This window comes from Equus przewalskii, chromosome 4 (genome assembly GCF_037783145.1).
Source record: "Equus przewalskii isolate Varuska chromosome 4, EquPr2, whole genome shotgun sequence".
In the NCBI taxonomy this organism is placed as follows: domain Eukaryota; kingdom Metazoa; phylum Chordata; class Mammalia; order Perissodactyla; family Equidae; genus Equus; species Equus przewalskii.
The window spans coordinates 97,002,945-97,029,556 of NC_091834.1; the positions used below are offsets into that span (position 1 = coordinate 97,002,945).

The 26,612-nt window shown below is 37.4% G+C and overlaps 1 protein-coding gene across 1 annotated transcript; it reads left to right on the forward strand.

Moving 5' to 3' along the window:
- The first annotated feature begins 3,815 nt into the window (after positions 1-3,815).
- LOC103552549 (olfactory receptor 2A2-like) lies at positions 3,816-4,748 on the forward strand. The gene has a single exon (XM_008522621.2). The coding sequence runs from the start codon at positions 3,816-3,818 to the stop codon at positions 4,746-4,748; it is 933 nt and encodes a 310-aa protein (XP_008520843.2).
- Positions 4,749-26,612: the final 21,864 nt, after the last annotated feature.

Genomic DNA, 26,612 nt, shown 5'->3' on the forward strand with positions numbered 1-26,612 from the left:
TTTGTAACCACGCTGGTATTTTTGAATGACCTGTATGCATTTTGCAACTCCATATGGACCAGCCAGAGAATTTACAATTATCTAAGCTTGATATCCTCTAGAGGGATACATCCAAATTCTCAGCATTTTTTAGTTTACCGAATTCATCCCATACTCATAAGCATTAAAAAAGTGTGTGACCAAAAATTATATCCATCCTCTTAAGAGATTTAACTCATAACTACCTGGGAATGCATTGTCTGCTCTATTGACCTTACTGTGAGCCATGAGTGATAAAATGGCTTTATATTTATGCAACATTTTTAAGTGATATGGTATTGATTAAAATATTGTTTAACTTGTAATTCCTATGTAGGTAAGAACCTTCCCCTTTCGAATAGCGAAGAGTCAAGTAATTACAAATGTCATTCATCTAGGAAACAGGAGTTCCTCTCAGGCCAAAAACTGGAACTGAGAAGAAAACCCTAGGTTAGATACTACATGAGAAATCTGCATCTCTTGTTCTTAATAACAGAGGCAGGAAATGTCTAGAGAGGACTCCTGAGTAGTGGTGTCAGGATGGTTTCTTTCTCACGGAAGCTTATGGAAGCTGGGGAGGAAGAAACACCAACAAATGTCACATTACATTGTGTCAACTCCTTGAATTAGAAGCAAGATACCTCAGGTAGGAGGTGGAATAAGATAATAAGAATAAGAAAGGATTTCAGCCATAAACCAAGTAGCTCCACACATTATATGTCTAGTTGTGCTTAAGATTTGTGACATATTAATTTCACTTTAATATTTTTCTTCTTTCTCAGTATCTAATATCAAGCTGAGATAAGAATGAACCAAAAGAGGCTGATATTCAGCAGGCTTTCACCAAAGCACTAAAAGATGCTCAAGGCCCCTTTGGGAAGCGGCATGAGAGGAGCAGCCATAAAAGTGGGACAACCTCGTAGGAAAGGGGAACTTGGGCTTATAGAGTTGAGACTAAGTTACACACTCATTCCCACTGGGAGGTCCTCACAGAGATAAGTCTTCATACATCTGGGTTTTATGCTTGTTTGATTTTTAGATGATTAGAGATAGAAATGTACATAAACATAGAGACATAAATTGTGTGATCGATTTGACCAGGCACTTTCAAATCTCAGAATTTATTATGAGGATTCATGAAAGAATATATAAGTATAAAATTTAATCACTGAAGCATTATATTGTACAAACCTAATAACATAATAAGTAAATTAAAATATTTGTATTCAAAGAAATAGTATGAAGCTTGGGGCTGGCCCCGTGGCCGAGTGATTAAGTTCACGCGCTCTGCTGCAGGCGGCCCAGTGTTTCGTTGGTTCGAATCCTGGGCGCGGACATGGCACTGCTCATCAAACCACACTGAGGCAGCATCCCACATGCCACAACTAGAAGGACCCACAACGAAGAATATACAACTATGTACTGGGGGGCTTTGGGGAGAAAAAGGAAAAATAAAATCTTTAAAAAAAAAAAAAAGAAATAGTATGAAGCTGTTCAAAGTATGTTGCAGAGAAATATTTTGACGTGGAAAATTATTCCTAATATGTTTCTAAATGAAATAAATAGGTAAACAGGGAACACTGTTTGATATACTTTTTTAATTCATAATAGACATGAAAATAGATTTACAGTAAAAAGGCATTACTATACATACAAATTATTAACAATAATCATCTGTGATTGTATGTTTCAGGGCATCTTTAGGTTTTTAAACAGAGTTTCATAATGTTTTTCTAAGAAGATTTTGAAACTTGATGTCAGAAGCTCATTCAAGGTAGGCACCACATTATTCACACAATGAACCACACCCTTAAAACTTGAATCTCTAAATTTAAAAGGTTCAAGAGTCTGTAATTTTCTAAACAGGAATAAAAACAAGAAAATAATATAAACTTGATAATAAGGTGCTAGTTACAAAAATACATTGTGCCTGAGAAGAAACTACTGAATAATATCAAGACCACTTTCTTCAATGCTCATGTTGATTTAGTGAAATAGATTTGGCTCCATACAGGAAGTCAGTTAAGATACGTTAGATTTTCAGAAGTAATTACACAAATTTATTTTTTCTATAACAACGTGTATACCTTCCCAAATTAGATGCTCTTCGTTTCAAAGACGACATTAGAAATTTGGCAAAAATCATGGTAAAAATATAAACTAGTAAAATTCAGATATCAGTTTATGTGATTCTTCATTAAAAGTAATCAGACTTGCCGCTGCCCCATGGCCGAGTGGTTAAGTTCGCACGCTCCACTTCGGCAGCCCAGGGTTTTGCTGGTTCGGATCCCAGGCAAAGACATGGCATGGCTCACTAGGCCATGCTGAGGAGACTTCCTACGTAGCACAACCAGAGGCACTTATAACTAGAATATACAACTATGTACTGGGGGGCTTTGGGGAGAAGAAGGAAAAAAAACCAAAAAGGATCAGCAACAGATGTTAGCTCAGGTGACAATCTTTAAAAAAAAAAGTAATCAGACTTTTTCTAGAAATGGCTGCGTCCATAACTGAAGTGGACAATGTACAAGAAGAGCTTGAAACATCTTATTATATCAGAAGTAAGGAAGTACTCAAAAATTATGGGAACATGTATAACAAGACAAAGGAGTAAGCTTGGAGTATTCATAAAGAGGACAATTAAGCATGTAATGATAAATAATTGTAATCTCTTGACAAAAAAAATTCATGAGTCAATATTGATAAATGAGAGGAAGATGATAGATACAGATACATAGAGATAAATAGATGATTGGTAGATAGAGCCTTTCCTCATACTGAAATTGACACTGAATAGATATAAAAGCAATGAAGGAGTTAGAACCACATTGTGCAATAACAATTACCAGTAATTGAGTGAAGCAAGATAATCAATGGATGCTGAAATTAGTGGCCAAAAGCTTTATGAGGAACAGAATATTTATATATTAATTTTAATGGGTGCTCCAGAAATAACATTAGGAAAAGAATAATGATTTTATAATGGAGAAACTTGGAGGCACTATCTTCAACAAATTTTGCAGGTTAGTGTCACCAATAATGGGACAAATGAACATTATGCCCCAGCTCATGGAATACACTGAGGAAGATACTTGTTTTTCCTGCATAAAGTGAATAATACAAATGAAAAATGAGGAACTTTTTAAAATCCCAATTTGAAGAACATTTCACTACAGAACTGCTCTATACTCTTCAAAAAATCAGTGTCATAAAAGGCAAAGAAATGTTGAGTAACTGTTCCAGATGAAAGGAGACTGAAGATAAGTGACTTTAAATATCATATGTTTTCTTGGCTTGGGTTCTGGATTGGGGGGGACTGGAGAAAGAATACCATAGAGTAAAGAATTATCAGGACTATATTGCCTGATTTCCATAATAATATTGTGGCTAGGTTAGTGAATGTCTTTGTTCTTGGTGAAAAAATGAGGAATTTCGGGGTAAATGGGCATCATGTCTACACTTTAATCTCAAATGGTTCTGGAAAAATTACATATGTATAGAAAAAAGGGAATGATAAGACAGATATGAAAGAAATATTAAAATTTGTTCAATCGCGGAGAAAGTATATGGGAGCTCTTTGCATAATTCTTGACCCTTTTCTGTAAGATTAAAATTATTTCATATTAAAACTTAAAAGGATGTTGGTAACCAATTTTGGGGAATAAAGGACAAGGATACAAGTAGGGACAAGGATACAACCTTCCTCTGAGCTCATTGTGAGATAACTCCAATTTATCTTGATTCTCCAGCTCTGACCTTTTATCACATTTCAGTCCTTGACAAACTGTCATTAGGGAATGGGAAGCAACCAGTCATGGGTCACAGAGTTCGTCTTGGTGGGATTCCAGCTCAGGGCAGACGTGGAAGTGCTCCTCCTCTGGGTCTTCTCCCTGTTCTACATCTTCAGTCTGTTGGCAAATGGCGTGATCTTGGGACTCATCTGTCTGGACCCGAGTCTACACACCCCCATGTACTTCTTCCTTTCACACCTGGCCATCATTGATATCTCTTATGCTTCCACTAATGTGCCCAAGATGTTGGCAAACTTAGTGAGCCAGAATAGAACCATATCTGTTGTTCCCTGCATTATGCAGACATTTTTGTATTGGGGTTTTGCTGCTACAGAATGCCTGATTTTGGTGGCGATGTCCTATGATAGGTTTGTGGCGATCTGCCACCCCCTCCACTACACTGTCATCATGAACTGGAGAGTGTGCATGGTCCTGGCTGTCACTTCCTGGTCCTGTGGATTTATTCAGTCTCTGGTACATGCAATTCTCCTCCTAAGGTTGCCCTTCAGTGGGCCCCGGGAAGTGAACCACCTCTTCTGTGAAATTCTGTCTGTCCTCAAGCTGGCCTGTGCTGACACCTGGATAAACCAAGTGGTTATCTTTGCTACCTGTGTGTTCGTCTTAGTTGGGCCTCTCTGCTCAATGCTAGTCTCCTACATGCGCATCCTCTGGGCTGTCCTAAAGATCCAGTCAAAGGAAGGCCGCACAAAGGCCTTCTCCACCTGCCTCTCCCACCTCTGTGTGGTCGGACTCTTCTTTGGCATCGCCATGGTGGTTTATATGGTCCCAGAATCCAATCAACGAGAAGAGCAGGAGAAAATACTGTCCCTGTTTCACAGTCTGTTTAACCCCATGCTGAACCCCCTCATCTACAGCCTGAGGAATGCTCAGGTGAAGGGCGCCTTGTATCGAGCACTGCAGAAGAAGAGGCCCACGTGAAGGGTAGAGAGAATGTTGTTTGATCAGGGATTTCCTTTTAAAATATGTGATTTGCTAATGCAAAAACTTAAAAAAAAATTCCCAAATAGAAGTTGATATAAAAATGGTAATTGCCCAAATTCTAACTCTCAAAATAAATCAAATTTCCATGGAAAAGCATATCTTCTAAACTTTACAGACCATGTAAGAAGATGAGAAGCTAAATTATCAGCATCCTTAATCTTTCTTTTAAGAAATATTGAATTGTCTTTATTTTTTAAGGCCAGGAATATTAACATACGGAGAAAATTTAAATATAAGCAAATGACATCAATGCCTTTCTCTGGCTTATGTATTTAGTCATCTGTGACTTCTTCTTACCTTGTGGTAGCTGGAAATAGTACAGTAAAATTAGTACCATAAGAGAGAAATTCCAAAGTAGACCTGAAATTTCAATGTAGAACATATTACAGAGTTCTATGAATCTACCTCCCCAGTTGTGAGGTCAGTGAAATAAGAGTTTAAAGAAACTCTAGATTACTTGGTCCAGTAATTGAGTAGTAAAGGAAAAAAATTAGGGAAAGCTTTAGTCCAACAAGAAGCTATATCAAAAATCCTAAATTATGTTAAAGTTTTAGGATTTGGTCAAAAGGAATCCATTAGTAAATATTTAAATGGTTCTAGAGGTAAGGATTTTGAGCATTGCTGAAACATTACATTTATTTTGGGGTTATGATAAAATCTAATTAGGCAAGATTTTATCCTGTTGAAGTTCTTGAAGATTTTCCCAGCAATATTTTTGTAATTGAATCAACTTATCTGAAGACGGTTTGGGGTAACACCAAGCAGCATGAGATAACTAGGATATAGTCAACATCATTTCTCTTTCACAGTGATAAAAGTTCCTCTGGATTTACGAAACCAGATTGAACAACTGTCTTCATGATACTAATGAGGGTGAAACAAGCAAGGGCTGCTCTTTTTCAATGATTTATTATTTGCATATATTGCAAAATGATCATCACCTAAGTCTAGTTAACATCTGTCACCATACATAGTCACAAAATTCTTTGCTTTTGTTGAGAATTTTTAAGATCTAATCTTGGCAACTTTTAAATATCCAATATAGTATTATTAACTACAGTCAATATGCTGTACATACATCTCTATGACTTATTTATTTTATAACTGTCAGTTTGTACTTTTTGACCCCCTTCACCCATTTTGCCCACCCCCTACCCCTGCCTCTGGCAACCACCAATTTGTTGCCTGCATCTATGAGCTTTTCTTTTTTTTAGATTCCATATATAAGTGAGATCATATAGTATTTGGCTGATTTCACTTAGCCTAATGCCCTCAAGGTGCATCCATGTTGTCACAAATGGCAAGATTTCCTTCTTCTTTATGCCTGAATAATATTCCATTGTGGGGGGTGTGTGTGTGTGTATCACATTTTCTGTATCCATTCATCCATTCATGGACACTAGGTTGTTTCTATGTCTAGGCTATTGTAAATAATTAATATGGGATCATAGGGGAGCAGATACCTTTTTTAGTTAGTGTTTTTGTTTCCTCCAGATAAATACCTAGAAGTGGAATTGCTGGATCATATGGTAGTTGTATTTTTATTTTTTGAGGAACCTCCATGCTGTTTTTCATATCTGCTTTACCAATTTGCATTCCCACCAACAGTGCACAAGTTTTCCCTTCTCTTGACATCATCTCCAACACTTGTTAGTTCTTGTCTTTTTGATAATATCCATTCTAACAGGTGTGAGGTATTATCTCATTGCTGTTTTGATTTGTATTTCCCTGATAATCAGTGATGTTGAGCACCTTTTCATGTACCTGTTGGCCATCTGTACATCTTTGGAAACATGTCCATTCAGATCCTCTGCCCATTGTTTAATCAGATCACTTTGGGTTTTTTTTTATTTTTACTATTGTATGAGTTCTTTATATATTTGGGATATTAACCCCTTATCAGATATATGATTTGCAAATATTTTCCCCCATTTGGTCAGTTTGGTATCGACTCTGATGTCAGTTTCCCCACATTAAACCAAGCATATATGGGGTTAAAACCAAAACACTCATTCCCTGCTTACTCTCTGGCTTCCTGGCTCCAGAATCCACTATCCTCCATGGAGACAGACACTGTCAAGGACAAGCACCTGGATTATCTCCTCCCCACAAAGAGATACAGACTGGTGGGAAAGCTGCTGACCAGCAAGGTCACAGGCTTCCTCCTCTCTGCAAGTGTCTCAAGGCCAAAGACAGGCTGGTGAGAAAGCTCCAACTAGCAAGGCCATATGCTCCCCCTCCCCTACCTAAAACCCCAAATAAAAACCCTTCCTTTTAGCTTTTCGGGGAGTTTGGGATTTGAGCGTTACCTCCCCTCTCTCCTTGCTCAGCACTGTGCAAAAATAAAATTCCTACTTTCTTCCACCACACCTGGTGTCAAAGATTGGCTTGCTGTGCAACAGGTGAGCGAACTCACTTCAGGTTCGGTAACAGGTTCTCTTTTCAATTTGTTAATGGTTTCCTTTGCTGTGCAGAAGCTTTTCAGTTTTATTATAAAATGTGTCATGAGATTAACCATTCTCTATTTTCTGACAAGTCATGAAAACTTTATATCAAGTTATAAAATTAGAACAAGTACAAAATTAAACAATTAACTTTCATGTAAAAAATATATAGTACCCAAAGCATAAAATATACAGTCTTTAACACTCTAAGGAAATATAAGTGGTGAAAAAGACAACGAACCAAAAAGATGAAGTCCCAGTTGCTGCTCTTGACATTTCACACACCTGAATAAATAAACACAAAGAAACAGAACTCACTTTGCTGGGCGGAGGATTATTATCTATGCATGCATTCTCTCTTTGTTCCAGATTTTTTCCACCATAATTTTATGTTTAAATTGTTCACATGTGCTGTCAATATATGACTGTAATTATGGTTTTAAAAGAAAGGCAGTTCCATGTTTCTTCCCTTTTCTAAGCAAGATAAGTATATTTCCTAGGAATATAAATTGCCACGACTTTTAGAGTTAGAAATTCTTCAAAGAACAATTAAGTCTTTACTGAAATAGAAGATAGGTTTAGAGGCAATTGCAGTTCTCCATCTCAGTGCTTCCAATCAGAATTAAAAAATGGGCTTAACCGTTTCCCAAGGTCAATACCTCAGATTCAAAGATGTCAGGCTGTGTATTTAATATTTATATTTAATATATATTTAATATAGTAATATGTATTTAATATATTTATTTTAATTTTTAATATATTTTGTTTAATATTTATATTTAATATATATTTAAATATTAATTTTTAAATATATGTGTTGACATATTTTAAATTTATATATATTAAATATATAAATATATTTGAATATATATTTAAATATATTCAGCAATATAAGCAGCCTTGTAAACTTGAAGTTATTCATGTGAATCAAATGTTTATTTTCTCCACATAATCGAAAATAGGAAAAACCACATGGTTATGATATTAAAGGTGATGTACTTTTAAGTAAAAACTTAAAGCATTTCCCCATTATCTTATTTCTTTTATAGAAATAATGAGCAGAAAAACAAAATGTTATTTAATGTTCTTAAAGCAAGGTAATTAAAAACTCCTGTAGCTCTAAACTATTATGTGGTTCAAAATCATTGCTTTTAGAGTACTATTTCATATTTACACTGGTGCTCTGCTTTACATCTTCCTTTCTATTCCTGTAGCAGAGGTGTTGAGCTGTGGTTTTGTCTTTCTGACGCGGCTGTGAATACTGTGTTGTAAATTGCATGTGTTGCATGTGAATACTGTGTTGTAAGCTTATGGAACGTTTTCTTAGAGGAAAAGACCAGCAGTGGTGGCCTCCTGGTGATCAGAGGGTTGTTGAAAACTTACGAAGTTTCTCATGAGTCACAGTGGGGACAAGTTCTGTTCTCAACCCGACTGATGTCTCTTAGTCTCACAAGATGGCCATGGAAGAGAGAAGAGACACATAAACAAACGCGCACACACACACATCTGGGCACAACACTGACCTTATACAAAAGCAACAAAATACCCCAAATGTTAGAGGTCAAGTTTCAGAGATACATGAAGTTAAAAGAGCAGAAACCCACCAGTAGATTGGAGTCAGAGAGATGGGGGAATGAGTCCCATTTTCCCAACTTCCTGTATAGCTGGAGCAAATACTTAAAATTCAGGACCTTCATCTTTAAAATAGGAATAATATGTATGCCATAGAAGAGCAAGACCTGCCAATAAGACATTGTATTAGCAGAGCACTTGACATATGAGACACACTGAGAAAAGGTGCACAGTATCCAGAGACCCCTAGTCAAGACTGAAGCCTGAGGACGGTTCTGAATTGTGGACGTGATATGATCAGAATCATGCAGTGTCTGGCTGCCCGAGAATAAGGCTTTTTCCACTTGAGCCCTGCTCTAAGGGCAGGAGGCCACTTTGGGACCTCTCAAACTCGAAGAAATGAATTTTTGGCAGCAGTCTTATCCTTAGCTGTTGTCACTATTATACCTGATCATTATTCTTTTTTAGCCTTCAAAGCCTTCAGAGTTCTCAGGTTTCCTGTCTCCAGCATGGATCCATACATTCTCATAATATCTAAGAAAGGGATTTTTTTAAGCCTCAAGAAGGGGCTCCAAAAAAACAAGGCAATAATCTCTTCTATCCCGTGATGTTATATTTTTTTCTTGAGAATAATGTAGAGAACCTGCTAGGTGATCAGCAACATTTACATGGCTACAAAACCCTCACTTGTCAAAGAGGTGCTTCTGGGTCACTCTCTATACCATCTTCTGGAATAACAATGGTGACTCACAGGGCCTACACTCAGATCTGGTGTAGAAGATTTAATCTAGGGACTGATGCTGCCATATAAATGGACCAGCATCACAGGAGCCAGTAGACAATAAAATACAATACAAAAAAATAACCTAGGCTTTAATGACCTGAACTAGGTATTTCATTCCCTCCCACTGGGGCTCTTTGAAGTTCAACTTCTTTAAGGTCATCTAATGCCATTTGATCCCTGACAAGGCCAATCTGATTGTTGGAGAATCAAGCAGAATGACAGGATATCAGTGAGCAGTTTATTGACAGTCTCTGGAGGCAGCTTTCCTGAGTTCAAATCCAGGTTCTGCCACTTCTCAGCTGGTGAGCCTGGCCTAGTTATTCACCTCTCAGTGTCTCTGTGCTATCATCTGTAAAATGGGGATGATAATTGTACCTTCTTCACAGAATACTCATGTGAATTGAGTTAATATTTGTGAATGCATAGGGTATGCCTAATACGCAGCAGGAACTGTGTGTTTGATTAATAAATGACATAGAATAAATAAATCCACCACGGGCTTGGTATTGTGGTTGGTATTGGAATCCCAGGACAGAAACTACATCTCATGTTGTCTTTCCCTTTTCAGGGACCTTGGGGGATTCTAAAGAGATAACTATTTTTTTCTAGCCTTATTCTTTCATTTGAGTAGGAAATTATTTTCCCCACTTTATAGAAGAATCAATTGAGATTCAGGAAGTTTAAATTACTTACTAAAAGTGAAAAAAGAAAAAAGAAACTTAGTGAGAAGAGATGAAATTAGCAATGATGAAAATTTTTCCTAAACATGCTGTGAGACAGAACTCTTTTGCAAGATGCAAGTCACAATCACTCCTGAAAAATAATTAGAATTATTGATAAAACTCTTGAGCAGTTTTCTAATAGACTTTCATAATAGTTGAAGACCCTTTCTGGGAATGTAGGGTTACCCACTCTGACAGCTGAACTTGCCCACATCTTTAATTCATTTTGTGACTAGCCTAATAATCTCTACCCAGACAGTCCTTCGCTGCATGGTCTCTTTTTTGCTACAAAACGTTTTTACCAGCAGGGGGCAGCCTTAAGTTTGGCTTACTCAGCAACCTCTCATTAAGCAGCATGTTTGAAATAAAACCATGATGTGGGCTCAATCCTTTTATCTGAGAAGTTGTCTTTAAATATATGCATATTTCCCAACATAATGCAGCACTCCTTCCTATATTCCTAATGATTCTTACTCCCTCTTGCTTTTTATTAATTCTAAAAACTCAGATAAATTGAATTAGAGTTGAATTAAGGATCAACGCGGCCAACTTTCTTAAACGAAAACATCTGCATCTTCTCAGCTGCAGCTACGGAGACTCAAAGAGAACTTTAAACTGAATGTAAGTGTCTTGAATAAGCCATTGCGTCTCCTTCCTAAGGGCAAAATTCTTGTTTTCTATTTGCAGCAAGTTGGTTGGTTGGGTGGTTGGTTGATTGCCTCTCCCCTTACCCTCCAGGTTCCAGACAAAAATAAAAGTAACAAGAAGTTCCCCTCCCTCCTTCCTTCAGACCTTTCTTCATCCTTTCATTCCCTTCCTCCTCCTTTTTTTTTTTTTTTTTTAAACAAAGCAAACAAAGGTTGGAAAGGAGAAGCCTAGAGAAAACATGAGACAGCCAGTGGTTCTCAAAGCTCACCTTGCACCAGAATCTTCTGGAGGGTTTGTTAAAACTCAGATTGCTGGGCTCCATCCCCGAGTTTCTGATGCTGTAAATCTAGAGTGAGGTCTGAGGATGTGCATTTCTAGCAAGCTTCCTCGGGGAGCACATGGTGCCAGTCAGGAATCACATGGTGAGAACCACTGAGATAAGCTACCTCAGTGGGAAATTCCTTTTTGATCATCACCTTCAGGCCAGACACACTTTTTCTCTCCTTCCCCAAATGCAGAGTTTCTCCCTCCCTTGGGAGAGACAGTAGACCAAGAGAGACTGATTATCCAAACACACGAAATTGGTGAGACTATCAGATTGGAGGGGAGGCCACTGTGTAGATATGGGGTTAAAGGGATGTGATGGGAGAGGATGCAAAGGAAGTTTCCTGGAGTATTTTAGTGGGAAGTTCCCTGTGAGAACTAGGTTCTTACCTGAGAAGCCACTTCTGAATCTCCTCCATCGGGCACTTTCTTATGAAGGTTGAATTGTACCAATTTAAATCCAAAAAAAGGACTGGTTGAGCACTCTTCAAGACTCTCTTAAGGAAAGGTCAGGACGTTCTTTACTACTTGAGCTTCAGCAAATTTCTCCAAGGGAAAGGATGAGGAGACAGAGAGATCCACGCTTGGCCCAAAATTGTCTGGTGGGGAACATCCAGAGCTCCCCTCCCCCCACCTCCCAAAAGGGCTTGTTCCCTAGAACAAAGGGGTGGGGAAAATGATGCAGTTTGTAATACAGATTCCTTCTTCCCCATCTTTTAATTCCTTGAGGTCTGATGTTTTGATGGTTCTCAATCAAAACTGTCCTCCCAAAGGTTCTCCTAATTAGAGGTCATTTGGGTAACAAGTTTAACTTTTACAAATATATCACTCCTTCTCCCCCCACCCCCATAGCATCTATTAACATCTTTGGAGCTGTTTTAACCAGTGTTCCCAGCCTCAGATGGCTGTCCTTATCATCACTTGGGGAGCTGTTGTGAACTACCAAGGCCAGGACTCTACCCCAGACCCACATCATCAGAATCAGGAGGCTGTGGTCTGGCATCAGGACTGTTAAAGTTCCTAGGTGATTCTGATGTGCCCTCTAAGGATAAAAAAAAAAAAAAAAAAAAAAATCCCTGTTTTAATCAAATAGCAGTTCCACGTCTATGAGAGCTGAGCTGTCTTTGAATCTAAGTAGTGAGGACATGCCTGAACCACGGGCTGATTTAGGCAGCAAGAAGGCTGCATGACTGGGCTGAGCATCAAGAAAAGAAACAAGGCTCGGAGGGTGGGAGAGCTCTTCAGAAAAGAAGCCACCAACAATGACCATGGCACTTTGGTAAGAAACATCCAGGGTTTTACTGAAATTGCTGCCCACAGTTACCAATGGCCCCCATCAGTGATGATCTTTTGAGTAGTATAATGACTGGAAACCTCAGCTCACCCCAGTCAGCTGAATTTCCCGTCCAGCTCTGAACCTGCAGTGGGTGAGGGAGAGATGGAAGACAAGTGCTTGAGACTTCTTTCACCTCCAATGTCTTCCTTTATCATAGGGCGCAGCTTGTGTGAGTCAGCGGGCCCCCCAATCATGGCTTCTCTCTAATCCGGAGACTGTTGTTGGGGCGCTCAAGTGCATCAGCACTTGGAGGATGCCCACAGAGGGGACGGTGGTTATTGCACACAAGATGAGGTTTTTCACTTTACTAAGAGAGTCACAGTTTGAATTTCTCCTGGAGGAGAACAGGATGCCTTGATAGTGATTTGATAGCTTGTGTCTCTCACATGGTGAATAGAACACAAATTTTAAATATGTGGTTAAAATCTCTGCTTATTTGTGAACTTAAAACTCAGTGACCCATATAGTGAATAAACTCTACAACCTTAGGCATAAAAGAAGCTATTTCCTTTCTAAAGGGTTTTACCTGTCTAGCTGCATTTTAACTAGTTGACCCAAGAGTCCCTGGAAAATTTCTAGAAACGGGCTCCTACAGTGAGCATGTAATGCTTAAATATTCTTTTCAACTTGCATAAACTCTTCATTCATAGTGTGGTACCTCTGGTTTTGTTCTTTTTCCTCAGGATTATTTTGGCTATTGAGGAGCCATTTGTGGTTCCATATAAAATTTAGTATTGTTTTTTCTGTTTCACTGAAGAGTGCCATTGGTATTTTGATGGAGATTACATTGATGGCTTTGGGTAGTCTGGACATTTAACAAATAAATATGGGATGTCTTTCCATTTATTTATGTCATCTTCAGTTTCTTTCAGCAAAATCTTGTAGTTTTCATTGTACAGAACTTTCGCTTTCTTGGTTAAAGTTATTTGTAAGTATTTTACTGTTTTTGATACTATCATGAATAGGATAGTTTCCTTTATTTCTTTTTCAGAAGTTTCCTCATTAGTGTATAGAAATAAAACAGATTTATCTATGCTGATTTTGTATCCTACAACTTTACTGAAATCATTGATTAGTTCCAACAGTTTTTTGGTTAAGTCTTTGGAATTTTCTATATACAAAATCATATAATTTTCAAATTGCAACAGTTCTATTTCTTGCTTTCTGATTTGGATGCCTTTTCTTTGTCTTGCCTGATTGCTCTAGCTGGGGCTCCCAGTACTATATTGAATAAGAGTGGTGAGAGTGGCCTTCCTTGTCTGGTTTCTGATCTTAGAGAAAAAGCTCTCAATTTTTTCCACTGAGTATAATGTTAAGTGTGGGTTTGTCATATATGGCCTTTAATATTATGTTGAAGTAAGTTCCTTCCATACACATTCTGTCGAGGGTTTTTATGATGAAAGGACATTGTATTTTGTCAAGTGTTTTTTTTCCTGCAAGTCTTGAGATAATTATATGATTTTTATCTTTCATTTTATTGCTTTGATGTATTACATTTACTGATTTGCATATGTTGAACCATCCTTGCATTCCAGGGATAAATCCCACTTAGTTGTGTTATCTTATCCTTTTAATGTGTTCTTGAACTTGGTTTGCTAATATTTTGTTGAGAATTTTTGTATCTATATTCATCAGGGATATTGGTGGCTACTTTTCTTTTCTCTTGGTGTCCTTATATGGCTTTGGTATCAGGGTAGTGCTGGCTTCATATAATGAGTTTGGAAGTGTTCCCTCCTCCTCAACTTTTTGGAAGAGTTTGAGAAATATTGGTATTAATTATTATTTAAATGTTTGGTAGAATTCACCAGCAAAACATCTGGTCCTGGGGTTTTCTGTGTTGTGGGTGGGGGGTTTTAGTACTGATTCAATCTCTTTACTCATTTTGGTCTATTCTGATTTTCTATTTCTTCCTGTATCAGTCTTAATAGGTTGTGTGTTTCTAGAATGTACCCATTTCTTCTAGGTTATCTAATTTATTGGCATGTAATTGTTCATAGTAGCCTCTTATGATCCTATGTATTTCTGTAGTATCAGTTGTAATGTCCCCCTTTCTTTCATTTTTAATTTTGTCTTCTTTTTTTTTAGTCTAGCTAAAGGTTGTCCTTTTTTTTCATTTTGAAGGATGAGTGTAATTTCATTGATATTTTCTATTGTTTTTCTGCTCTGATCTTTATTATTTCCTTTTCTTCTGTTAACTGTGGGCTTAATTTGTTCTTTCTCCAGTTCCCTGAGGTGTAAAGTTAGGTTGTTTATTTGAGATCTTTCTAATTTCATAATATGTGCATTTATCACTATAAGCTTTCCTTTCAGAACTGCTTTTGCTGCATCCCAGAAGTTTTAATATATTGTATTTCCATTTTCACTTGATTTGAGAATTTTTTATTGCCTTTTTGATTTCATCTTTGACTCACTGGTTGTTCAGAAGGACACTATTTAGTTTCCACATATTTGTAGAGTTTCTAGCTTTCCTCTTGTTGCTGATTTCTAGTTTTATACCACTGTGGTCAGAAAAGATAGTTGGTATGATTTCAATCTTAAATTTGCTAAGGTTCATATGGTGTCCTAGCATATAATCTATCCTAGAGATTGTTCCTTATGCACTCAAGAACAATGTGTATTCTACTGTTCAATAGACTGTTCTATAGTTTTCTGTTAAGTCCATTTGTTCTAAAATGTGGTTCAGTTCCAGTGTTTCCCTGTTGATTTTCTGTCTGGATGACCTACTTCTTGCTGACAGTGAAGTATTGAAGTCCCTACTATTACTGTACTGTCGTCTATCTCACTCTTTAGATCTGTCTGTATTTGCTTAAGGTATTTTGGTGCTCTGATGTTAGGTGCATATATATTTGTGATTGTTATATTTTCTTGATGCATTGATCCTTTTATCATTATATAATGACCTTCTTTGTCTCTTTGGTTTGAAGTCTATTTTGTCTGATATAAGTATTGCTATCTCCACTTTTTTTTGGTTTCTACTTGCACAGATTGTCTGCTTCCATCCCTTCACTTTGAGCCTATATGTGTCTTTAGAGCTGAAATGAGTCTTATTTTTTCTGGATTCATATAGCTCATTAAAATGAGCAGCACTAAGAATCTAAGAAAACAGTATATTATATAAGAGAAAACTATCTGAGAACTGCTTCTCTGAGTTATTTTTAATTGAATGACTTTAAAAGAATATGTGCAGTAGGGAGTGATTCCTTGACCCAATAACTGCGATACCGCAAAGTGAAAACGTCTTTTCATTTTAGCCTTATTTTGAATGTTGCCCCTCAGAGAGGCCCACTTTGATCCTCCTAAAGAAATAAAAGGTTCTCCATCCACATACCCTGCTTTATTATATCCTACACCTATTTGTTTAGTGTATATCTCCTCCACTAAAAGGTAAGTTCCTGGAGGACCAACACTTTATCTCTCTTGTTCATTATTGTATCGTTAAGACCTCAAGTGGTGCCTAAAATATTTGTTCAACAAATAGATGAATAGATGGATAGACAGCTTTATATTGTAGGTATTTAACCATTAAGAATTATTTGGACATCCAAGACAGCTATAATTTTTTTGGAGACAAAAGGTAGCACTTAATAAATCACTTATTTTAGCATGTGGGATTCTAGTAAAGTTTACTCCCTGTAAATGAACATCTTCATCCTTCTTTTATTGGGTTAATGATGATTGCTGACCTCTGATCTCCTGGGGAAACTGGTAAAGTTGAGAAGGGTCTTTTCTTCCCTGACCCTTCCTGACTATGTGGGGACTGGGTAGGGCTCTTGTGTGTATTGCTACAATTCTTGTGTATTTGGAACAGGGCCTGCGAGATCCAGGATGAAAGGTACACAGAGCAAGAGTGGGGAAACATAACAAGTTTAATTGAGATAATGTATCATTTAGCTTAGCAGTGAGAGATAAGGCTGGAAATGAGATGGTGGCTAAGGAATTTAGACTTATTGTCAAAAATGGAATCTCCAACCCCATCCCAAATAGCAAATGAGAAAAGCAGGATTGATAATATGTAGGATAGAGATGTTCACAGAAGTAAAACTGTACATTTCTTCATCAGTTGGATCTACCTACTTTTTTTCTTTGAGGAAAAGAACCATAATTATAAATTATTTTGGTCTGTTCTTGGTGCTGACTAGTAGTCACACTGTTTATAAAAACCTTTGTTTATGACATGGCCCTTTCAGCACTGAAGATCTTCTGATATTTTACAAAGTCATATGCTAAGCAGATAATGAAGATATGAAGCAAATGTACCAAAATGTTCCCATTTTCTCTGACATAAATTCTAGTTATTTTGAAATCTTTGTAGATTCAATATCTGTGCTATCTCTGGGACCAGTTCTGTTGCCTCTTTTATATCTTGATTATTGATAATTTTTTTCTGCTTTTGCTCATTTTGAATGATACATTGTAGAGGCTATAGATTATGTTATCATCATACAAAGATTATCAAGGCTTTGTGTTTTTCTTCCTGAAGGCAATTAAATCTGTTGAAGATCACCTTGTTTCTTTTGGGGGGGTGGCTTTAGATTTGTTAAGACTGGTATATTTCAATTTTACTGTTGCTGCTTAAGCGTGATTTTTGTGCTTAGATCAAGGTCTTTATGAAGACCTCTCCATACCAGCTGGATCATAATTCCAACATTCCATGAACACTTTGCTATTTCTGAAATATCCGTTCATCTCTGCTCATCTCTTTTCAGGTCTTCATCCCCCAACAATTATTTTCTGCTGAGTTTTTCACATTTTTGCAACTTGGGACTTGGGCAATGCCTAAGAAAAATTCCTGCCCATGTTTTTGGGACTCCTTTTGCACATATACTTCCTTTCTCAAATTCCATCACCTAAAATTTTAGCTTTCTTATTAGCTCATAACTCCAATCTCTGCACTTACACCCTGTGAGATTTCAGCTCCCTGCTTAGCCTCCATTTTCTTGATCATTGTTTGGAGAATACCTTTTGGAAGAAAGCCTGTGTGAATGTGATGCTTACTTGTACTTCACTTTAAACAAGCATCGCAACCTTGCACCATCTACTTCTAAGATGCACCCATTCAAAGTCTAAACTCACTTCCGATTACTTTAACAATTCTACCTTGCTCAACAAAGCACTAAGTATTGTGAAAAGACAATGGGGGGTGGAATTAATCTTTAGTGCATAACAAATATTTTTAAAGCTCATTAACAGATAAAGCAGGAAGAAAATAATTGTACCAGTTTGAAGAGGGTTTGACAAGGACATATATACATAATTTACACAAGCAGCATACTGTCCAGTTAAGTTTTATTTTTATTGTGATGTCTGTGTGAGTAGGTAAGTAAGAATAGGGCAATATATTCCTGAGTCATATTCCAAAATATATGATTAATCAGAAATATAAAGTCATAAACCTGTGAAGTAAACGTTAAGTTGATCTGTGGCTGTTAATCATTCTTAACATATAGCAAATTTTCATTGATTTAAGAGAGTAATTAGTTGTTATGAGCTAAACTGTGTTCCCCCCAAAATGTAGATATTGAAGTTCTAATCCTCAGTATCTCAGAATGTGTCTGTATTTAAGACTGAGTTTTTAAAGAGATAATTAATTCAAAATGAAGTCATTAAGAGGGGCACTAATACAATATGACTAATGCCCTTATAAGGACACAGACATAGACAGAAGGAAGGCCATGTAAACACACAGGGAGAAGATGTCCATCTACAAGCCTAGGAGAGAGGCCTCAGAAGAAACCAACCCTGTTGAACACTTGATCTTGGACATCCAACCACCAGGACAATAAAAAAATACATTTCTGCTGTTAAACCCACCCATTCTGTGGTACTTTGTTACATCACCCCAGAAGACTAACACATTAGCTCAGAAGTATAAAAAATAATCAGATAAATGTCAGTTAACAGAGTGCCAAGGAATGCGATATAGAAGTCAGTTATCAAACATAACATTAAAGAAGTTTTTGGAAAATTCTCCACCACAGAATAAAAAAATGACTAATAGTGCATCTATTTCAAGTTTGGGAACACGAATTTTCTTTCTCAACTATAAAAGTCTCATTATTGAGATTTTTTTGGAAAAAGTAATTTTATCCTTTGAATTATTACACAAAAATAATATCTTAGAAACTCCCAGTTTAACTCTCACTTTATGAAGTCACAATGATCACATCAAGATTCCTTACTAAGTTGCCTAAGCCTTTCATTTCTCTGAGATGCTCTAAAAGGAGCACATAATCAAAATTCATCTTAAATTAATTAAAACTGTGGGAAAATAAATACCATTATGTGGACAAAGTGCATATGTATATGTATATATTTCTGAATCAGCAAATCAGCTCAATGATGAGCAGACTGAATTCAAAAGAGCAAAAAAGAATCTCCTCCATGCTAAATCCACCCCAACGTTATGTCATAAACACCAGGTACAACGGGACGGGACAGTACAATTTGGCATGAAATGAAAGAAGTCATCAGGATCACCGAACCTAGTTCTAAGGTTCCTAAACAGTCAGGAGTATGTGATGTGAAAGGCTAGAAAAGGTTCTTCACATTTATCTAAGCTTATATAGTGTAAAGCATAGTTTTATGCTACATCTGCATAGACAGAAAATATATTTTTCTTTCAAAAAAAGAAACTGGTAAGTAGGAATAACAGATTAAGGATCTCCAAAACTCCTTTATTCCATAAAAGCAAAAAGAACACTGACAAAATTTGTCAGCTTTTTCAAAACTCTAGAAATTAAAAAAGCTTTACAATAATCTGGTGAGTGTATATGCAAGAAATACTGCTAAATCTTGTTAAGAATAGAGAGCTTTGTGGTGTTTTAACTTGCTCTATCCCCATCACCATCGCTCCAGCTGTGTGGTAGCCTAGAAAAGCTACAGCCCTACAATCGTGGGGAAAATCAGCATCCTCGCAGCCTCTGGAGGGGGCAAGGTAGGGTTGGAACTCCTCCAATGCCCAATGCTTAGATATCCATCATTATTTGACCTATGTGGTAATCTCCCAGAAAATTTTACTCACAAGATTTGTGTTTATTTGACTTGACTCAAGCTCACTCAGCGTGAGCATCCTTCTCCCCAGAGTGTTAATGGAAAACAGACAGCGGCAATTGTTAAACATCACATCTGCCAGAGATGTTGATAACTGGCAAAACACGGAAACATATGACCAGCAATAATCTGACCAAACTAAAAGGAAAAGCTGCAATGAGATGACCACAGGTGACTTTGGAAAGCTTCAACATATTCCTGGAAATCTAGAGGACAATCCACATGTGTAGGGATATGAACATACCCAGGACTCTGGGCATCTACAAGAAAGACATGTGAAGACTCATATGTATATGTATACATAAAATGTGTACTATGTAGCAGTATCTATTACTCCAGGCACTCTCTTGACAAAAAGAGAGAGAAGAAATGAGAGGGAAGCTTATAATTGGGGCCTTTTAGATGGCTTTAGAGATGTTGGATCTACTCTATCGAGATAGGAAGTCAATGGGCACTGCATTCTGGGAAGAGGCCTAGCTTGAGATATTTAAGTGTTACCAGAATGTAAAATGTATCGAAATCCCTGGGACTGATGAGGGTCCCATAGGAAGTGGACAGAAAATAGATACAAAGGAGAAACCTGAAAGATGCCAGTGTTTATAGTTTGGGGAAATGAGGAGGAACCATCAAAGGAGACAAAAGCAACATCCAGAAAAGTAGAAGGCCCACTGGGGGAGCAAAATATCATGATAGTGAAGTGAAAAGTATTTCAACAGCAGCGCAATTGACTCTGTTAAAGGCTCTGGCAGGCCAAATCAGATGAGGACTGAGAATCAATCAATGGATTTAGCAAAGTAAGGATAATGGTTGTCTTTGATAAAAAGAGTTTCACATTCTGAAGGGGTGTGCTCAAGAGAAAATAGAGGGAAAGGTATTTGAGACAGAAATTGCTGGAGAGAAGTTCTCGAGTAGGCAAAGACGTGGGATTTATAGTATAAGTGGTAGACTGGCCTTTGCAAGGAACAAATTAGTAACCCCATAGTAACAGCAAAGATGTAGGAATAAATGGCCAGATTCAGTGACTCAGTCAAGGTGTTAGGATTATTTGCAAACATCTGATTGCTTCTATGTTCTCAGTTACTCTCAGTCAGTAGCTGAGACTGGATTGGATAATTTATAGGAGGTTTAAAGAGAGAAAATATGAAAAAAATAATCTAGAAGAGACTAGAAAAATATAGTTGATTTCTAGTAGCATCAAGGGCCAAATTGATGTGAATTCTCATGAATGTAAAGAGATGTGAGTCATCATGGTTGTGTGTTTCCCTCTAGATCTGTGGGTGCTGGCAAAGCCATTCATCATCTCAATTTAATCTAACACCTAAATACTTAGAACAGAGAGGTTACGATGGCCTCTCTAAATGTAGGATATATATTTGAGGGAGAAATGTTTTAAAAATAGAACAAACACTTGATGAGTAGCTTGAAATCAAAAGAAGGCAGGAAAGTACTGAGGGACCAGGATTCAATCTCCATGAGTGTTGAACTAAAAAGTAATATTTGCAATGGAAATTTTTGGTAATTATTTCGCATTAACACTTTTCAGCAGAAAAAGATTATTCATTCCCTGAGGAAGATACAGTCCTTTGAGGTGATGCCTTAACAAGCTCCATGGGGGTCACATTTATTACATCATGAACCTTTACAAAAGTAGGATACGGAAGCAGGAACAATTTCAACATCAAGTACACAACATATTCAGATCCTTGGGCATTATACTATGTAACATAATCCATAAAGTAGGACTTATGTCTGTTAAATTTGCATGCCAAGATCCTCTAGAGTATGGACACCCCTGCCATTCTTCCTGAGTTCTCACTTCTCTGCATAAGCAAGTGCATACACATGTGCACACACACACTCTCTCTCTCTCTCTCTCTCTCTCTCTGTCCCTCCCTCCCTATCCCTAACGGATGACAAAGCTGGAGAGCCACGAAGAGGGGCAGGATTTACACTACTGTACAGGGAAGCCATAGAATGCTGGGAAGATGCTTTGCAGTTTGTTCCCTGGACGCCACAGATACACCTCTGGGCAAGGGGTTGGTTTTAGGTGATCAGAACATAAAGCCCTCACATCTAGAAGCCTCCTGAGAACCCCTGCACCCTGTCCTAGCAGTCAGGGCAGAAAGGATCTCGGACTCATCATCCACCAAACCTGCTTCAGGGAAGAGGTGATTCAGCTCTAAGCTTTACTCATCTCCGTGAGTTTTCCTGTACAGTCAAGCCCCATTTGAGGAAAATACCAGAAATAGTACCTCCCTCTGTATAAAGTATTATTTATATACTGGTTAATGGTTTACAGAAGAGCAGAACGGAGGCTGGCAGAAATCCTCAGGTTTAGGAAGAAGAAAAAGCTACCTTTGTGAGGACCCCTTTCCTCCCACTAGAGCAGGGGTCTCAGAGTAACAACTGATACCCATGCTGATAGGTGCCTGGCTCCTCTTCATCCCACTACCCACTCCAGTCACACTTATGGGAAGGGGCAGGTAGCACTGGTTGTCCCTGTCTGATGGTATCAAACTGAAAGGGGCATAAGAGTCACCTAATCCTCTTACCTCCTTTTAAGGAGCTCCATGAAGCTGGAGCTGTTATGTAACTTGTCCTTGAGCTACCTTTCATTTCTTCCTCTGCTGAAAATCATCTGCTCCTACTACATCCTAGAAATAACCTCCTGCCAGGGACGTAAGGAACATTAGGGTCCTCTTCTTTGCTGCCCAAGAAGGAGGTGTTAATAAGTGGCAGGGAGAAATCCTATAGCTACTAGATAAAGATTCTATTATTCTTTTTTCTCATATCGGTGCAGCTGGTAGAGGTGCCTGATCCAGTGCTCCAGGCTTACTCTCCAGGGATGCTTGTCCTCATCCTAGGGAAACCCTTAGTCAGATCCTGGAGTGGGAAAACATGACTACCATTGTCACTTATCAGACTTTGGGGGAAAGTTCTAGAAGGAGCAAATATGGTAAAACATCCCCACTACAAGAAAAAATTTGTCTTTCACATGTGTTTGTACCTGGCTACATATTCAGTGAATGCTTTTGCTTTTTATTCTCTTCACATTTATTTCATCACTCTATAAAAATCATGGAACAAATGAAAATGTATTGTTCTGAAATTTTACAAATGCAAAAGAAAATCCAGAGAATCCTGTCAGTGTTTGTAATATTATAATGAGGCATAGAATGTCTAATACTTTCCTCAAAACTGCAGTAATTTGGTTATTTTCATCCATATTTCAGTATTCTCATACTTAGGATTCAAGTTACTATTTATTAGTCTAAAAGGATTTTCATATTCCTAATAAGCTGATTTTTGCTGTGTAAAAAGATGAGAATTGATGATTTGCTAAGAGGAAATTATGGGAAACGCATTGTAGGAGCACCCACCACAGCTAATAAGCTGTCAGCATCCACTGAAGTCGTGTGAGGTGTTAGAACCACAGGATTTCACTTCTGGAGCAAGGCAGGGAAATCAGTCATCCGTTCTCTGCAGACAGGAGGTAGGATACGAGAAGTTCTAAGAATATTAAAGATAAAACCCTCTGATGATCACCTTATAATATCATAATTACTAATGCTGTTTATTACTTCTTAGTAAATGAAAATTTCTAAGTATATACTAAAATTATGTAGAAATTTAAATATATTAACTGAATTTCCTATAAGGTATATTCTTGGATAATAAACAATGTGACAAATGTATTCTTTTAACCTATGATGACAACATGCCTGAAATATAGAATAAATTTTAGAGATATTGAGTCTTTTGAGAGCTGGACTTAGCAGCTAATACTCGATAACGAACTGAAATCACCATGGAGAGCCAATGAAGGATCGCCATTTGCGAGTCCCAGTCTGCTCTGGAAGCCCAAGAATCAGGCAATGTCATCAGGGTACTGTGAGTAAGAGGGAAAAAGTTATAGGAGTTTTGATTTATCTATAAATTTATGAATCTGTATAGAAGGGAGATTTTACATTAAACTAAGTAACTAAGGCCCTAAACCTGGCTACTGCGGACCTGAGGGCAGACCAGATCCAGCAGTTAAACCAGCAGCCGCTGTGCAGGATCTTAATGGTTGTTCTGGCATTAATAACATGTAATGGTTGTGCTAACGTTAATTTAACATTATTACCTAAAACTTGGACGTTCAAGATACGCCTTGAAATTGGATGAAGGCCTTAGAATCACTTTTATTAGCTGGCTGACTCAACATTGCTTGAGAGACTCATAAACTATCATAAATAGAAAAATCCCTGGGCTGTTCTCCCCAGCATGTGACACAGAGATTTGTCACTATGAGGAACTAATTGTGAACCAATGTCTGTAATAAGGTGTATTTGCCCATTTGATATTTTTTTATTTAGGGCTCATATTTGAAATCAGTGTCTGGTTATCTGTTTTTCTCCAATGGCCAGGATATAAAAAATGAGGCTTTTCTGCAGTTTCAGGTTTTGAAGAATGACTATCTTCCCTGTTGAGTGCCCTGGAAGAGAACTTCATGTACATTATGTAAGCTCCATACCGTCCTAAACGGGCCTTCCTAATTGGTGACAATCTGTTACACTTTTCTTGAGATAAATAGACCAGAAACTAACTCATTTACATAGATTTGCCGCATCATTCTCAACACACACTGAATACACACAGGTATTTTTCTCATATTATTTATGATGAATAACAGGAGGTAATATTAGGTATATTTTAAACAAATAGAGAAATTTTTATAAAATTCCTTCAGATGCAAGATTTATCATACAAAGGAAGCTAGTAGGTTGAATATAAGTAAACCCAGCCTTTAAAATTAAAAATTAAACTTTATTTTTTACTTAACTATGGCTCAATATCTATGCTATGGTAATTTTTCTAAAAAATTATTAGAAAAAATATATATTAAATAAGTTATTCCTTTCAATTTAGAACCAGAAAACCATACCTATTCCTCTGCCTGAATATGTCCAATCAAATTTTGGGTTTCAAAGGTGATGGGCAGACACGGATTTTGTAGCTGATGCTGTGGGTGCCCCATCCCTAAGGCCTTGCCTTCCCGCTTAGTGCACACTGCCTTGACTTCCAAATACCAGCACCTGCATTTCTGTGCCTGAGCTCTTTCCCTAACTCCCAGAGCTACTTTGCTAGCCTATTGTGCAGGAAAAAGGAGTCCTCATGCTTGGTCCACCCACCCCAAGGTCCTCATCCAATAATGGATACTAATTGGTGTATAAACACTCCAGCTTCCTTCCCCTCTGGGTGGATTAACACTGAGATTCATATTCTACACTGGCTCCAAGATTTTTCCATTAGGATCTAGCTTCAATCACTACAATTTTGTCCTACTTGATCACACAACCTTCAGATGCTGTCTTCTTGCTTGTCCCCCTTTCTCACCCCTCTACTTGTGTTTCTTCCTAAAAACCACTTGCGGTTAAATAATTGTCTCAGGGTTGGCTTCTAGAGGAACCCAAACCAAGATATATCTCTTAATTGGAACCAATATTTAGATTTATCTAATTCACAATAGGAAAATATATTCAGAAGTGTAGGCATCTTTGAACATGTATAGAAACTTGATACGGTGATTTTTATGTTTACAAATATTAAAGCTATTTGTAGAATTCCGGGTAATCTAGCACCAAAATACTTGGTTGTCAGAATATATTGCACTGTAATTTTAAGAATTCTCACTTATACCATTTAATTCATATTATGGGGACAAGACAAATTAAACACCATAACTGATATTCATAGATTTTGACATTGGGGAACCTTTTGAGGAGTTCAGTAGTGATCACACAATTTGGGGAATGTGCTATGACTCTCATTTTTTATTTCTAGACACTGATTTTTATAAAGAGAAATAAGCTAGATTATTCTTGTCAAGTGAGTTTCCCAAAACTTAACTTTTCTAGGAAGAAGTAAGATTTCATTTTAGGTAAGAAAAAGGTGATCCTCGATAGAAAGTTTACACTGTAAAGAGAAATGAAAATCAAAGAAAGTGGCACATACGTTTGCATCAGATATTGACTGCATCAAAGATTACTAGTAATGTCTTCTGGTACATAAAACAAGAGAGAACTAAACATGTAACAATAGCATGTATGTTGAGAAGAGACTGATGGGAGTTAAAAATTTCTAATTTCCATGAATTGATGGAAAATTGAAAATATTGACTATCACTAGCCTTTTTCCCCCAATGATAAGCACTCAGCTATACTGATAATATAGGCTCAGGAGCAGTAGATGTTGCCAGACATAAATTTAAAGATTTTGCTTTTAAAAAAAATGAGATTGAAAACTGTCATTATCTGAGAAATTGTGTCTTTAAAGACCAAAATGTTAAAATTACATCTAAGTAACTAGATCAAAACATATTAACCTGGTGGAGTGACATCAGTAAAAATGGAGGAATAGAAAACTCAAGAAGTATTTCTTTTCATGAAAGCAACAAATAAAATCAGAATCAACTTTTTTGGAACCCTGGAATCTATTCAAAAGTTTGTAGCAGCCAAAGGAATGCTTAAAAAAAAAAACCCTGAAAATCAGTGAGAGATTTGTAGCATTTTAACTTACCCTGGGCTGAGGCAGCTACCCAGAAGGCATTTAAAACATTTAAAGGCAAAAGTATTAGCTGCTGCCACATGAGGCAAGGAATAAAAATCAGGGTAAACAATAGACTAATTTAAAAACCTGAGTGGGGGGGCTGGCCCCGTGGCCGAGTGGTTAAGTTCGCGCACTCCGCTGCAGGCAGCCCAGTGTTTCGTTGGTTCGAATCCTGGGCGCGGACGTGGCACTGCTCATCAGACCACGCTGAGGCAGCGTCCCACATGCCACAACTAGAAGAACCCACAACGAAGAATACACAACTATGTACCGGGGGGCATTGAGGAGAAAAAGGAAAAAATAAAATCTTTAAAAAAAATAAAAAAAAAA

Bases quoted from the DNA above. Each gene is read 5' to 3' on its own strand.
- LOC103552549 (XM_008522621.2), top strand. From the start codon at position 3,816: ATGGGAAGCAACCAGTCATGGGTCACAGAGTTCGTCTTGGTGGGATTC.